At 42.3% G+C, this 14464-nt stretch overlaps 1 protein-coding gene across 1 annotated transcript in view; it reads right to left on the reverse strand.

The window, feature by feature from the left end:
* bcr (BCR activator of RhoGEF and GTPase) overlaps positions 1–13767 on the reverse strand; it is an 86795-nt gene extending 73028 nt beyond the window's left edge. Inside the window, exon 1 of the mRNA XM_077585408.1 lies at positions 11538–13767. Coding sequence (XP_077441534.1) covers positions 11538–13098 — 1561 coding nt within the window. The 5' untranslated portion in view covers positions 13099–13767. The remainder of the gene's footprint in view (positions 1–11537) is intronic.
* Between the last annotated feature and the right edge of the window lie 697 nt (positions 13768–14464).

Genomic DNA, 14464 nt, shown 5'->3' on the forward strand with positions numbered 1-14464 from the left:
TTTGCACCATACTGCTGAGATCTGCACAATAAAGGTTCTCAAAATTAGATGCGCTTTTATTTTTTTATCAGTTTAGAACCGGCCCGGGGTCCTGATGCGGCCCACAGTCTCTGACTTAGTCCTCACAATGACTATGAAGTTAAAGTAAGATTTAAAATATCAAGCGCTTTTTATTATGGAAGTTGCGTTTTTACCAACAGCCACATGCCAAGAAGTAAATACAGGAGACCCTTGCCCTTGTCCGACTCAATTGTTGCTCTGACTGATGTGTTCATTGCAGCTCGGTTTTGTGGGATATCCCACAGTAGGACTCTTTAAAGTGGAAAACCAACTGCCTCAAACAAAGACAAGAAGGGCTGAGTCAGGACTGTGGAATGGAAAAGAAGAAAATGGATCTACTTCTTATACCCCAAAACTATTAACCTTTTTCTTTTTTTAAATCACTTTTTCATTTAACGTTGTAAGGAACCCTTTATGGAAAAAATAAATTAGCCATCACTAATATTTTTCTCCAGATACGCATGATAGCTTTTTTTGTCCTGCATTTGAAAGTCAACTAAAGACAATTTTCCCCTCAACAATGACTGCGTAAACGGATTTATCCATCCATATTTTTTAATCTTAATTTTGCTGCCGGGTAGGTAAGAATAACTAAAAATACGTCTGAAAGCTGCTGGCTCAGATTCTGCTGCCTGTCTGACAAGAAGCAGAGAACAATGGACATCTCGGGATAAAAGGCCTTTTAAACCCTCCCGATTAATGACTGATTGCAGATAAGTCACTTCCATTCACTTTTCTCTTAACCTGCTTAAAAGTACACTTGAACTTTGCAGAAGCCTAAAAACGAACACAAATATTCATCATTTCCAGCTGAATTGCGCAGCCTAAATGAGAATTCTCAAAGCGTCCTGCATTTTTTTGGGGGGGGAAATCAGGCTTAAAATCTGCGTCTTTTGTTGCAAAGTTGCTGCAGGCAGTGCACAAATGAAAGAGGGCAGACAAAAAAAAAAAGGGGGGGAACTGACGAAAGGGTATAAAGTGACATAAAAGAGATATCGCAGAGGGATGGCTGTTACCGAAGGCCATTCAGGGAAGAAATGGGAGGGAGGCAGATCACAACATGAAATCTGATCTTCCCCAGGAGCTCGCATTTATCCACATCATCTCCAGCAAAAAGCTCAACAAATATCAAACAAATAAAAACTTCAAATGATCTTTTTTTTTTTTTATTATTTCTACTAATCAAATACCTCCTCCGCATCTATCCTGGTCTGCTTCTGAAGAACCCACTTACGCGGTTTCCTCCTCTTCTGGTCTGGTCGGTAAATTATCCAGGAAGTTCGGCCATAATAACTTTCACAGACTTGCTTTCATTCATAATATTTCAACAAGAGCACTCAGTAGCGAGCGGACCTCTGCCAAGACCAGATTGTGGTCCAAGACTGTTTACATGAAACTATTTTTAAAGAGAAAATCCATTTAAAAAAAAAAAAACGTGTCGTTTTTGGCCGTTTATTTTAATGACCCAAAACATTTCAAAACAGGTCTTAAACGTGAGTGTATTTGAAAGCAACACCTTACATTAGTGTATCGGTGGAACGCCAAAAGGCGGTTGTTTTTGTAGGCAACGAAATCTCAACCAAAACAACAGAGGCCGTCTCGCAAAGTCTAAATTTACTCTACCGCTCGTTCCTACTCAGCTGCATTCATTATACACTCCGTTCCAGAAGTCATTTGTTTTTATGATTATTCTTCCATACACTACCACAATGGATTTAAAGTAGTACTTTTAAGATTTTCAGCTTGAAGAACCAGTATCAGTTTAAATCCCGAATAATGACCATAAACAATAACGTACCCTGAAAGTAATTTAAGACTTTCAGAGATGAAGGTTTAGCAAAAGCATCTCCAGAAAGGAAACACACAATTTGGTGGTTATATATTGAGAATGATGTCAAAGTTATACCCATAACTTCAAAACGCAGACCAAATTGCGTCAGCTTTATGCATTTATGTGCCTCTTAAAGCAAAACTATGCATTTATCCAGCGTTACGACATGCTACAGGAATCAAAGTCTGTGCCCAGCCTGGAACAAATGTACGGTAATTCTTTTTTTTTTTTTACAGTGTTGTTTTTGAAGCCTTTTTCCTCCAACTCCGCTCCACTGCACTCGCCAAAGGAACACGGTCGGCTGCCAACAGCCAGCCACTTTGCTCATTAGCCAGATAATGTGTTTTTTTATTTTTACAGCATGGCTACTTTATCCTACAGTATCGCTAGTCACTACCCACCACCTCTCTCACACAAAAAACGCACCGGCAGCGATTAACAACCGCTATTTATTAAGCAAAGACATCAAACTGGCCCACAAGCTAACACAGCACAATGAAGCGGAATTACTGAGCGTCTGTGTGTACACTAAATTGACAATAGTATTGGGACACCTGGTTGTTATACCAACAGGAAGTGAAAATATGGAGTTGGCTTTTCCACTCTTCTGGGAATCAGATTTGTGAGTTCATCAATGGGGATTTTTTTTTATATATATATATTATGATTTAAATTTTTCAAAGTAAAAGGTCACCGATTTTGGACTGGTCTGACTAACAACCTGTTCCAATTTCATCTAAAATTGTGTTTTGTCGCTCCAAAAAAGGCAATTTGAATCTTTCATGTTGTGTTCAAAGACCATAAAAAGGGGATGTTTGCGTTTCCATGCCTATAAACTGTGTTTCAGGACAGTGTTTTGGGTCACATGACAAACCAAGTAAATCAAAATAAGTGCGTGTGGTTGGGTGGGGAATCGGATGATGGGAACCAAATCAGTCCAAGCTGTTCTGTAACAAAATGGCCTGTAGCGGCGGTCATGAGTTTGTTTCTCACCCCCCCACCCCCCCCAAATAAACACTTAGTAAGATTGAGGTGAAGGTGCAAGGTTGATTTCCAAAGTTAGGTTAACGCCAAGCCTTTAGCTAGTTTGTGTTTCCAAAGGGAAATTTAACAATGAAGATGCAACTTTGTACATGAACTGTAAACAACACAAACGCCTTCAATCCTCTTTTTGTCATAATCCACTGAGACAGATACATCCATACAAAAGCATCCTTTCGTTTTGACCTCAGTTATGCTACTATTTTGTTAACGTTGTTCAGCACAAGCTAGCCGCTTGGCGCTAATCCCGGGTGAAATATATAGGACATGGCGCATTAGCATGGTGCGTTACATGAGAGGAGAAAGGCTAATGTTAATGGGAATTAGTTAGTAATTCCCAGACAAAAGAGGGCAGATTAAAGTTTACATGTTTGCATGACGAGACTGCTTTTGGATTGACTGACACCACCCCCCTCCCCCTTTGCCCCAATCCAGAAGACAACTGGTGGGTGACGTGTGTGTCACAGCACTGACTGCTCGTGTCCTCCAGTGGATTACGTTGGAATTATTATAATCATTAAATTACGTACTTGCTGAACAAACTGAAGCCGATAAATCCATTTACTGTTTACGGTAATTTGTCATTATACATTACAAAGTTAAACCGGCATAATAATATTTGGGATAGTCAATACTTCCATTTAGTGGAACTTTTATGTATTTTTGCCTAGACTGGCACATTTTCATCAAAAGCTTAGTTGGAAGGTAGTTAAAGGGGTACTTGACTCAGATTTTATTTTATAACGTCATTATTTTTCACGTACTTAATACCTTTAACAACATATTTTGCCACTTGCCGTCGACTGAAAATGACATCACAGGTGCTCAGGAAACAGGTAACGAGCAATCACAGCTCACCTGTTTTCTGGATTTGGTCATGTGACGTTAGCAAACTGCACGTTAACTTCAAAATGAAAATAAGTAAATAAAGTAAAAAGAAAAAAAAATATTGTTGTTTAACTTGTGGTATTATAAATTATTTAAAAAAATACAACCTGCTCAGAAGCTTAATGTAAGTGATGATCGTGTGTTAATATTTTTCAAATACGAGTCAAGTCGACCTATCGATAGGTACTTTTTTTTTCGTTTTATAATATAGGGATGAACCTCTACTTTTGCATGACAGTTAAGAGTGTTAAATTGTTAATCAAAACATTATCTGCAGTTCCATTTGTTTTCATGTTGGCAAGGCTATACACAAATTGACTTCAAAATTGAAACATGACTTCCTGAGAATTTTTTTTTTTGGGAGGTTCCGCTGCACTTGAAAAAGCTTCAGAGACGCCGAGGCGACGACACGACCCGGCAACAGTTTTCACAAGCTGCAGACACGCTGTAAATTTTCATGCAAAATAAGGCGGGATGCCCCTTTCATGTCTAGACAGGAGCGGCAGATAATTAAGATGAACGAGGCCCAATCGGTTATTCGTTTTCATAAGAAACCATCCCCAGCTTCTGATCTGCGCAGTAAATAAAGCAGGTCTTTATATACACCGCACCATCCCCCATGCCTTTAGAGAGCTGGCTGTGTTTTACGACCCTGTGCATCTTACCAAGGATACACACACAAAAAAAAAAAAAAAACAGTGAAAAGCCTGCGGTGGCCAGTCCACATAAACTCGGCAGCTGATATGAGGTGGGCCAGGAGGAGGGAGGAGAAGGCGTTGGTGACCAGAAGGGATTTTCCAAGTACTTTTTATTGCAGGGGGTCGTCTATCACAACCAATATACAGGCAGATGTTAAAGTGAGAAGAAATAGTCCATTTAATCAGGAGTTTTATCTGGAAGACTTGGAGTGGCGTGTCGTTAAGTTTTGTGTTGATTATTTCCTTTCGCTCCTGGGCTGCTATTCTCCCTTATCACCAATAAATACACACTAGGGTTTTTGAACAGTTTTTTTCCTCCAGACCCCTCAACCACTATAAAACATAGATGAACTATACATGACAGTGGAAAATTTAAGGCCAAGCGCAATATGTGCCACCTTGTTTGGACTACTTTTTAAATTTTTTTATAATTTTAAATAAATACCTTCGAGAAGAAAAAAAAAGTATTTTTTTTTTCAAATTCCCAAGTTAACATTCTTAATTAAACATTAACCACAGTTGATATTTAAAAATAACAATTCAATCTAGAATGACGGCAGGAGTAATGCAAAATCGATATAAAAAGACCACACACCCCTGTTCAAATACCATGTTTTGTGATATAAAAAAAAAAAAATAATAATTTTTTTTTTTAAATAAACTATTCCATCATTGTATAACAATTGGATTTTTTTAAAGGTGCATTGTGCCATTTAAAAATGTAACATTAAAGCTTTTTCTACATCATGCACGCTCCACCAATGCCCAGATGAGTACGAAGAGCCCTGACTGTTTTACTCTGACTGCACCTATCAGTTTTTATCGTCCCATTATAGTAGAGTCTGCTGACCCCCACACTCCACAGTTTCTTTCTTTCTAAATTTGAGTTAAAAAAAAAAAAATCACAAGAATTGACTTCGTATCGTATCGGGATTAATCGATATCAAATCGAATCGTGACCTATGAATCGTGATACAGATCGAATTGCAAAGCTACTAGGCAACCCCTCTTACATCAGACTGTAACATATGTATTCAGGAGATTTCAAATGTTGCAAATTTTTTAAACCAAGGTTGGCAGAATAGCGTTTCTGCAGTTCAAAACATGTCAGCACCAACCTGGCATTCCATCAAGGGCGTGTGGACTCTTTAGATCCACTGTATAAATAACAACATGGCAGAAACTATAGGCGAAGTTTCCGCGTTTGAGCCAACATGGAGTTGAAAATACATAAAAGCGCATAATTAACGTGAGCAGCGGCCCCATGTAAAAGCTGGCATGGAAGTCCGCATTCCGTCCTTCCAATTTACAACTCCTCATCTTCAAAACACGCCACACCCACTCGTGCTTTGCCACTCTTTTTGCTTAGCGACTGGACGCTGCAGCTCCTGAATGCTGGCTGGCGGGAGTAACGGGAGGTTTTCAGTGCCAAGTTCACTCAAGGCATGTAAACACACACACACACACACACACACACACACACACACACCTCGGCCCATCCTCCATTAGTGCGACAAGAGGGTCATTGTGCCGCTACTGTAATGCACGTGGAGTTGTTGCTGTAGGTCCCGTTGACTCAATCTGTCTCGGTGTCTAGTAGTGATAGGAGTCAATTTTGTCCCCCTACCTTACACACACTCAAAGTAAACCTCCTGCGATCCAGTTTGTCAGCCGGCTTACACTCAGGCACTGCCGCTGCACAGTTCTGTCACCCACACTCATCGCTGGCTTGTTACAGGATTTGTGAAGAAAATCCCTCACACACACACCCGAGAAGAACCATCTTCACTATAAAAGGACTTAAGTATTCAAAGTAGTCCAAACCAAAAGCAACTCGGCTTGAGTTTGCTGTAAAGAATAACAACATGATGTCCATGAATACATTTTTCTATAGCGATCCCGGCTGCTTCCATTCAAATGCAAAAACAACACGATGCGGACACAGCAAAGCCAATTTGGTTCACCTTGAAACAGGTAATGTCACAGGTGGCTTACAGTAAGGACGCCTTCCAAAAGCAGCTACGAGCTGAGCAGGGTCAGAAACGTGACCCTTTACGCTGCCACTCAATTCACTGCAAAAAGATAGAAAGTCAGTACGCTTTTTTTTTTTTTTTTTTTACCATGAAACCAATATTGCTAAAATGTCCATGTCAAATCATGTTGCAAAGTAATAGCGATGGACAGGCATGCTAACAGTGCTAATCCTCCTAACGCTTAATCACTTTCTTTCAACCTTTCCACAAATCTGATCTCATCTTCTCCCCTGGCACACATTGAAATGCTACTGCTGGCTTTTGTGTTGGTTGAGCACATGTTTAGCCAAATTGATAGCAGTTTGCTATTTAAGCCGCGATGTATTTGAATTAACCCCAGGAAATATAACTGGGAAAAGCGCAGTACTTTAAAAAAAATCTCACACTATGTAGACCATTTTGTAGTCTAAATGCTCTGCCAATTCCAGCTCAAGTGATCTCAAATTTTGTGTCAAACACACTGCTAGTTACTCTAAAACTTATATAAATATTTGGATAAATAACTTTTTCCAAATGAACCCACTCGGTAGACACATAAGTAAATGTACATTACATTTGTAATGGAAATGCAAATTAAGAATAATGATAACGGAGTGTAAATTTATAGATAAAATCCAAATGTAACAATAAAAGTACTCATTTCTCAAAAAATGAGTAACTACTTTTCTACTCTTTTCCGCTTCTGAAGTAACATCAGAGCGGAAACGAATTAATGTTAGCCACGCTAGTTAGTTAGTTAGCCATGTTATATGCCTTGGTAGTGTGTCTCTTGACATTTCCGAACAGTTCTGATATTTCCCGCAATCCAACGCAATGCAAATCCTTACTTTACACAATGTAAACAACCGTGCCTGTGAGACTGCCATTTTGACTTGTGTCGTAAGCTCGGAATTGTCTATATTTCACAAATTGTACACACGCTAACTGATAGCTGGTTGAAAACATTCCTTTTTTTAGATAACATCAAAATAAGGAAAAGTACTTATCTACTTCTCCGTGCTCTTCTCCGCTTGTGAAATAACATCATAGCAGAAACAACCCGACGTTAGCCATGCTAGCTAGCCATGTTATCTGCCTTGCTAGCGAATCTATAGTATTTATTTCATCAAATGCAGACGCGCTAACTCTTGTAGCTAGTTGTCAACCGCGTTCATTTCATGGCAGCGTTATAGTAATATCCTTTTCTCTACCGAGATGTGGAACCCCCAAAAAATTAACTCTTTGACTGCCAAGCGTTTTCAGAAAAGGGATGCCGTGGGTGCCAGCCGATTTAAGCATATGGACTGATCTTTCAAGGTCCACAGAAAATTATGTGTTTGGACTATGGAAACACACATACTACCAAATGAAAGATTGGACTCGCATCTTTCATCAGAAAAAAAGAGTTTGTATCTACCTTCTTCCGTTTTTCAGTAATCAACAATAGAAAATGGTTAGTTTCACCTCTGTTTTGAAAAAAACGTCTTTTAACGTCTTTGGCACTCCTCCATAGGATTTTACTAAACGTTATTTAACGTTTTTGGCAGTCAAAGAGTTAAACAAGGGGAAAACACACTATTAACACCAACAGTAGGAAAATGAGGAGTTGTGCAACAGCTTATACCGCTGATGTGATGTTTTTGCAGTTTTTAAATTGTAAAGTTCAGATGTCATGGGAACGTTCACCGGTTATTTTATCTTGAATGCTCGCTATACAAATAACAACCAGGAGACTGAAATACTGAGAATACAGTTGAACTATTTACTGGGCGCCAGAAAGATCAAGTACACAGCTGTGGAGCTTTTTCTGCTGAATGCGGAAGAAGGTCTCATCTATTCAAAATGGTCTCTACTCTTATACCGTCTTGGCCGCCACCCACACATTTTTGAAACCGTTTTATACCCTGGTACCGTTATGATGTATTATCACGCCACTGTGCAATCTAGTTTGTTCCGCACTGTTTGCAACGCTGTATTTTGTTACCGTCATGAACCTAAAACCCCCTTTTATTTCTATTTCCATTATCTCCTAAGGGAATATTTCCTTTTTTACAGTTTCCACAGTTTTTTTAAAGAAAAAATGCCTGTTTTTTTTTACTATCTTATAATACCTTACATCTTACTGGCTTTAGTGCAGCTGGCCAAGCTTCGATTCCCAGCCAATGCTCCAAAATGCAGCCACTAATGGTCTGAAGCGCGGGAAAAAAAAAAAAAAAAGTTACTTACATCAGATAGTCTCTTCCACACTATTTTGTTTCTCCTTGCCTTTAACTTGCAAAGCATTTCCGCTGAATGACACACTAGAGAAACTTCTATCCTTTCATTTTTTTGCTCTCTTGTTATCTGTCATCACAAAAGACGTGCTTCATCCTTGACAACATCCCCTCACCCTCATTATGTTTCTGTTACGCATCTTTGGCGTGTAAAAAGAGAGGTGACGGCGCCCCCACGGCTTCCCGCGACCTCGTCTTAATTCTCGCGCAGCTACTGCTGAGGGCCAAGCGGCTTCAAGGTGTTTTAAGTAAACAACAACGTGTGTCTTGTTCTCGCTCCGTTTGTGTTGATGTGTGTGTGTGTGTGTGTGTGTGTGTTCTGGTTACGCAACGGGCCAGATCTTCCCATCTGGGCCTCTCTTGACCAGCCAAGCGAAAGACGACAGCTCTGCCTCGCGCGCTCAAAGCGTCCTGCTTGGCTTTTCCGACTACGCAACATCAGGGTCTGAAATGATGCAACATTTATCAGCATCACCTTCACTGTCAGCACGACGCCTCATTGGCCCTCGTCAGCTTTATGCCGCACGGGAGAAAGCCGGGTCCGTCTCTGCAGGGCGTCTAACCAACTTCTTATTCAATCTAGATTATCCCCGCTAAAGACATCAGTCTGAAACGCATACACCCCCCCCCCACCAACCCATCCTCCATCTTCCTCCCCACAGGGCTCATTGTGGTGGAAAAGATGCTAAAACAAAGAGAGCAGACAGCGGCAGTGATAATCCTCAACGCTGCAGCTGTAACCGAGCTCCATTTGCTCTATGTGAGTGTTTTCATTTGTTTTTTTTGCTAACTGTGCACAATCTTAATGGCTATGTTTTTCCTGTGAAAATCACTTCTTTCAAATTGCCTGCAAATGTTCCATACAGGATGCAAACTCTTGTACTCTGCCCATCACATCCTGCCTGGGGGAGCAAAACAAAGCGCTCACACACACACACACACACACACACACACAAAACATTTGATTTCAACCAAGGCCACAATGTCATCACCTCGGTTCAAATAAATGAATTATAGATGAACAGATAAATTCTCATCCGCAGGAAATTTAGGCAGAGAGTACTACCTGATTTCGGGCTGTAACACATCCCGGAATAATGATGTGATAAATATGCACTCACTCTGGAATTAGGATAAAGTGTGCCTCTCCATAAACCCAAAGCTAGTAACAGCACCGGGTACAGCAGCTGCATAATTTAACGAAATGTAGCACTTCAAAGTCAAAATGAACACACAGAACAGCGTGAATCTCCACCAAAGCCAGACGATAATTCAAGATAGTGGTCTCATTAAGTAGACTTTCCTACGAAACTTTCAGTATTAACGGCACTTTTGCACACCCAAAAATAAAAGCACAGTCCAGTTGTAAATCTGCTCCACTCCAAACCTATAGGTGGCAGTATGGCACAATCCAGGGTTATAATAGTTGGCTATTTTTCATGAGTTTTTTTGGTGTCTTTTTTAGTTTGAATTAGTTTTTACAGTTATTTTGTAGACAATGCTCTGTTTTAATTTAGTATTTTTACCGGTAGCTTATCGTTTTTATTATTATTATTATTATTATTATTATTATTATATTGACTATTTTTGGAGTGAAAGATACAAAAACAAAAGCCACTAAGTAAATAAGTAAGTCGCTTAGTAAATAAATAAAGTAATGTAAACTACAATTCCCAATTAACGGTTTGACCTTGTTTCTTCTATATGGCCGTACAGTAACACCGAAATAAATACATTTAAAATAAACCACAAAAGCGCAGGCATAAAAATAATTAACAAAGACTTAACATGAGGGACATTTTTGATATACGTAATTATAGTATTAGTTTTATAAAGGTAAATAACAGTTTATTAGTTTTATTTTTGATTCTTTGATTTGTAAAACGTTCTAACAACTTCTACAGTCAGATACTGGTCCTGTGTATTTTTTTCTACGATTTTTTTAATTAAATGTGCGAGACTCCACATGACATAGAAGTCATAGTTTGTTTTTCCTGCTCATATAGTGAAGCAAGTTTTTTTGTTGTAGTACCAAGACTGACCTGCGGGGGTAGCACAATGCCACAGGACGTCGAGACTACCGGAGATTAGAATATAATAAAAGAAGAGAATAGTGGTAGAAGAAATGATTCAAGTTAGGCTAGCTGTTAGCTTACCTAGTAGTAACTACACTACAGTTGAAAACTATCCTTGTCATTTGTATTATCGTGAATGACTTGAGTGACATATTTATTAACAACACAAACGTATGCTTCTCGATTTTTGCCCGGCAACAGAGCGATTTTAAAGTCGCTTTCTAATTAGCTATCGTTCTGTCTCGCATCACAATCACGGAATGTCAACTTGTCAACCAACCTCATACAAAAAAATAACATTTATGGATGGTCGGCCTCGACAGTTATCTGAGCAAAAGTCACCACAGGATAATTTCTCTGGATAATTTTTTCTCTCTCAAAGAAACAATAACACCAATGTTATACTACGTTTGAACCAAAAGTTGGAGAATAGCTTCATTTAGTCAGACAGGCAACTGTGATTGAATTTCCAGACTGTGATCTCATGTGAGAAAAGGCTGCTTCAACACAGACTGACTGCATTGTTCTCCCACCCGAGTGACATTCCAGGAATAAGCAGTGGGAGATCTTTCTCCCACGCCGGGCTAACATCCGAAGAAGAGGCTACGTACGTATACGCTTTACACTCAAGACGCGTGTTCAACACATAGGTCACTCACCGAGGTGGTCTCCATGGAAACTGTTATCATGCGACGTTCTTCCGTGATGCACAGCAGGTGGCCAGATTTGCCCGGTCTTGCGAACGCTGACAATGGTGGCCTCCGACATGACCACATGGCCCCCCTGCTGCCGATGGTGGCGCTTCTGCGACTGCGGCGTCGGGGGGCTGCTGCTGTCGAAGGAGTGCTGGGAATTCTGCGAGTTCTGCGACGGCGAGCGGCTCTTCTCCCGGAACGGCCGCCGGAAAGCCGTGGTGGGGCTGGGCGAGACGTGGCTGGACTGTCCCGACGAGAAGTCCTCCTCGCTGGACGTCAGGTTCTCGTTGGAGCTGCAGTCCGGCGTGTAGCCCCCGCCCCCGCCCACGTCCTCGAAGCTCCCCGGGGAGTACGAGCGGCGGGGCCACGTCAGGAGGTGGTCGTCGCCTCCGCCGTGGTCTCTCATTTGGACGCCGCTACGCCCGTCGCCGCCGCCGCCTTCGCCCATCATCACGCCGCCAACGTAGACGCTGGAGTAGGCTTGGAAATCAGAAGGTTGCCAAGGAGGAGGTGGCGGTTTGCCACCGTTGGATCGTTGATGTCTCTGATTGGGTTCTCCATCTTCATATTCTGCATCGTAGCCACAGGTGCTCTCAGTGGACCGACCCCGATACACGGGTCTGGCGCGGAGCTCCCCCGCCACGGTTGCTAGGTTACCTGGCAGCGAGTGCAGGGATCTCTTGCGCTCCATCTGCATGGCCTGGCTCCCCAGAGAGCTGATTTTGTCCGAGACTTCGCGTTCATTGACCCGAACCAGACCCCTGTCGTGGTGGAACTCCATGTTGGTGTAGAAAGGTGGCGGCGGCAATGGCGGCTGCTTCTCTTGACCTTTATCACCCACGGAGTGAGAATTAGCCCGCTTGATCCTCTCGAAGTTGGACCTCAAAGCAGCAACACCGAGGCCCATACCAAGCTTGTCTTTGGGGTCACAGGTCAGCTCTTTGTCCGGTGGCGGAAGCGCCGGCCGTCGGGGCGACGCGGAGACGCTCACTCTCTGCTTGGAGGGCGAGAGGCCATCCAGATTGTCACAGGATGTCGACTCAGCCTGTTGGGGGGCCTCGAAAGCCGACTCCAGCCCGTCGCCGTGGGATGCCGATTTCCTCGCCGGTGGGGGTCTAGGTTTGGATCTGCCGGTTCCATCTCCATGAGGCTGGTAGCGGCTTCTGTCCACAATAGGAGCGGCACCGTACCCGCTGCCGCAACCCACCCCACCGGTCTCCTGCATGTGTGGCTGCTGAGACTCTGCCCCCAGAGAGGCAGCGGGGTCCACCCCCTCATTGAGAGGCGTTTTCCTAAATCCCCAGCGTTGCTTGTCGTAGCTCTTCCTCTCCTTGGCCAGGAGGGTTTGCAGGTAGATCATTCGGAAGCGTTCCTTATTCACTTCCTGCTCCAGTCTCCGGATGGACGCTTTGCATCTCTCCAGCTCATGTTCGATACCTCCCACAGACCTCAGCTCCATCTTGGGGGGTTCCGATTCTGGGAATTGAGCTTTCCACGCCTCGATGAATCCCACCGGTTCTACCATATTGTGGCTTATTCGCCCAAACCAGCACAATCTTAACAACAGCTCACCTGCGGTTAAATAGTGTTTTCAACAGGCCTTGAGATGACCTGCTCACCAACACAAATGAATGACACTTGTCGTGGGCAACACATCCATTTGTGGACAACACAGCGGGTGTTCATGAGGAGGACCGGATGGAGGAGAATGAGAAATAATGGAGGAGAAAAAGCTGTCTTTTTTTCTCATGCATTATTCCAGCATGTGTCACTTTAAAGAAATAATTTGTCCAGTGTCAGCTCGAAACGAATCCCGAAAGAAAATGTCAAAGAAATAACCCGTCTCTTGGTTTGCCGGTGGTGTGTGTCGGTAAATCCGGACTTGGTAGCACCGACAGGTCCGCTCACTCCTGGCCGACCATTCGGCTCCAATCTCAGGTGCCTTTGTACCGGCAGAGCGTACGGAGAAAGGCTCACAAGGACGTAAGGCAAGCAAACACAGCATCGGACTCGTGTAAAAAACGAGGCGGCGGTCCGGTGGGAGTCGACAGTTCGGTTACCAGCTTCATTTTCTTACCCCTTGTGTGTGGTAATGTTGTATTTTAGTCCGCTTTTCTCCGGCAGATTGGGGGTGTTTGCTGGGCCGTGATGGAGCGGCTGTGCGCGTTCCCATCTCACACAAGTGAAAGACTGAGAAGAGTGGAGGCTGCGGGAGTGGGCGGAGCCAATGACACTCACTGATCCAGCTGCTTAAAGAGACAGTGCACGGATATTTCCCCCGCCCAATCAAGCGCTCAGTTGGGAAGAAGTAATGTATTGTATATCATAGAAAATATTTTAATTCAACAAATATGTTGTACTACATCCAAAACATACTTCGTTTCTATTTTAAAGGAGCATTAATACATTAAATTCGAGAATCAATCTTGGAACATGGCTTATGACAAAACTATGCTCCTATCATGATAAGAACGTGGTTTACTAGTTTATTTTGCCCACAGGTTCTAAATTAATGAGCTTCGGTAAAAGCAGGTAAATTTATAAAACAAAAAAAAAAAGATTAAAAAGCCTTTCTTCTCTTGGCGTTTAATTCAACACTGCCATCTATTGGACAAATGAACTCATTGCAGCCAACATGAGCACTCGCGAGATTAAGGGGCCAATGTATTTTTTAGTACACCGTGTTAAATTTATAACAGATTATAATGCTAGATGGCAGAACAAAAATTTCTCATATTTTGATCATTTCTGGGTTAAATGCCACTGGGTTTCACTGCCTGAATCCATTGAAGGGCCATGTATTTCCCACCCTTGTCGGTTGGTTCATTTATTCCAGGGTTAATCAATTCCGGTCTTCGAGGTCTTGAGTCCAGCAGGTATTCGATTTTTCC

This window comes from Vanacampus margaritifer, chromosome 14 (assembly GCF_051991255.1).
Source record: "Vanacampus margaritifer isolate UIUO_Vmar chromosome 14, RoL_Vmar_1.0, whole genome shotgun sequence".
Lineage (NCBI taxonomy): Eukaryota > Metazoa > Chordata > Actinopteri > Syngnathiformes > Syngnathidae > Vanacampus > Vanacampus margaritifer.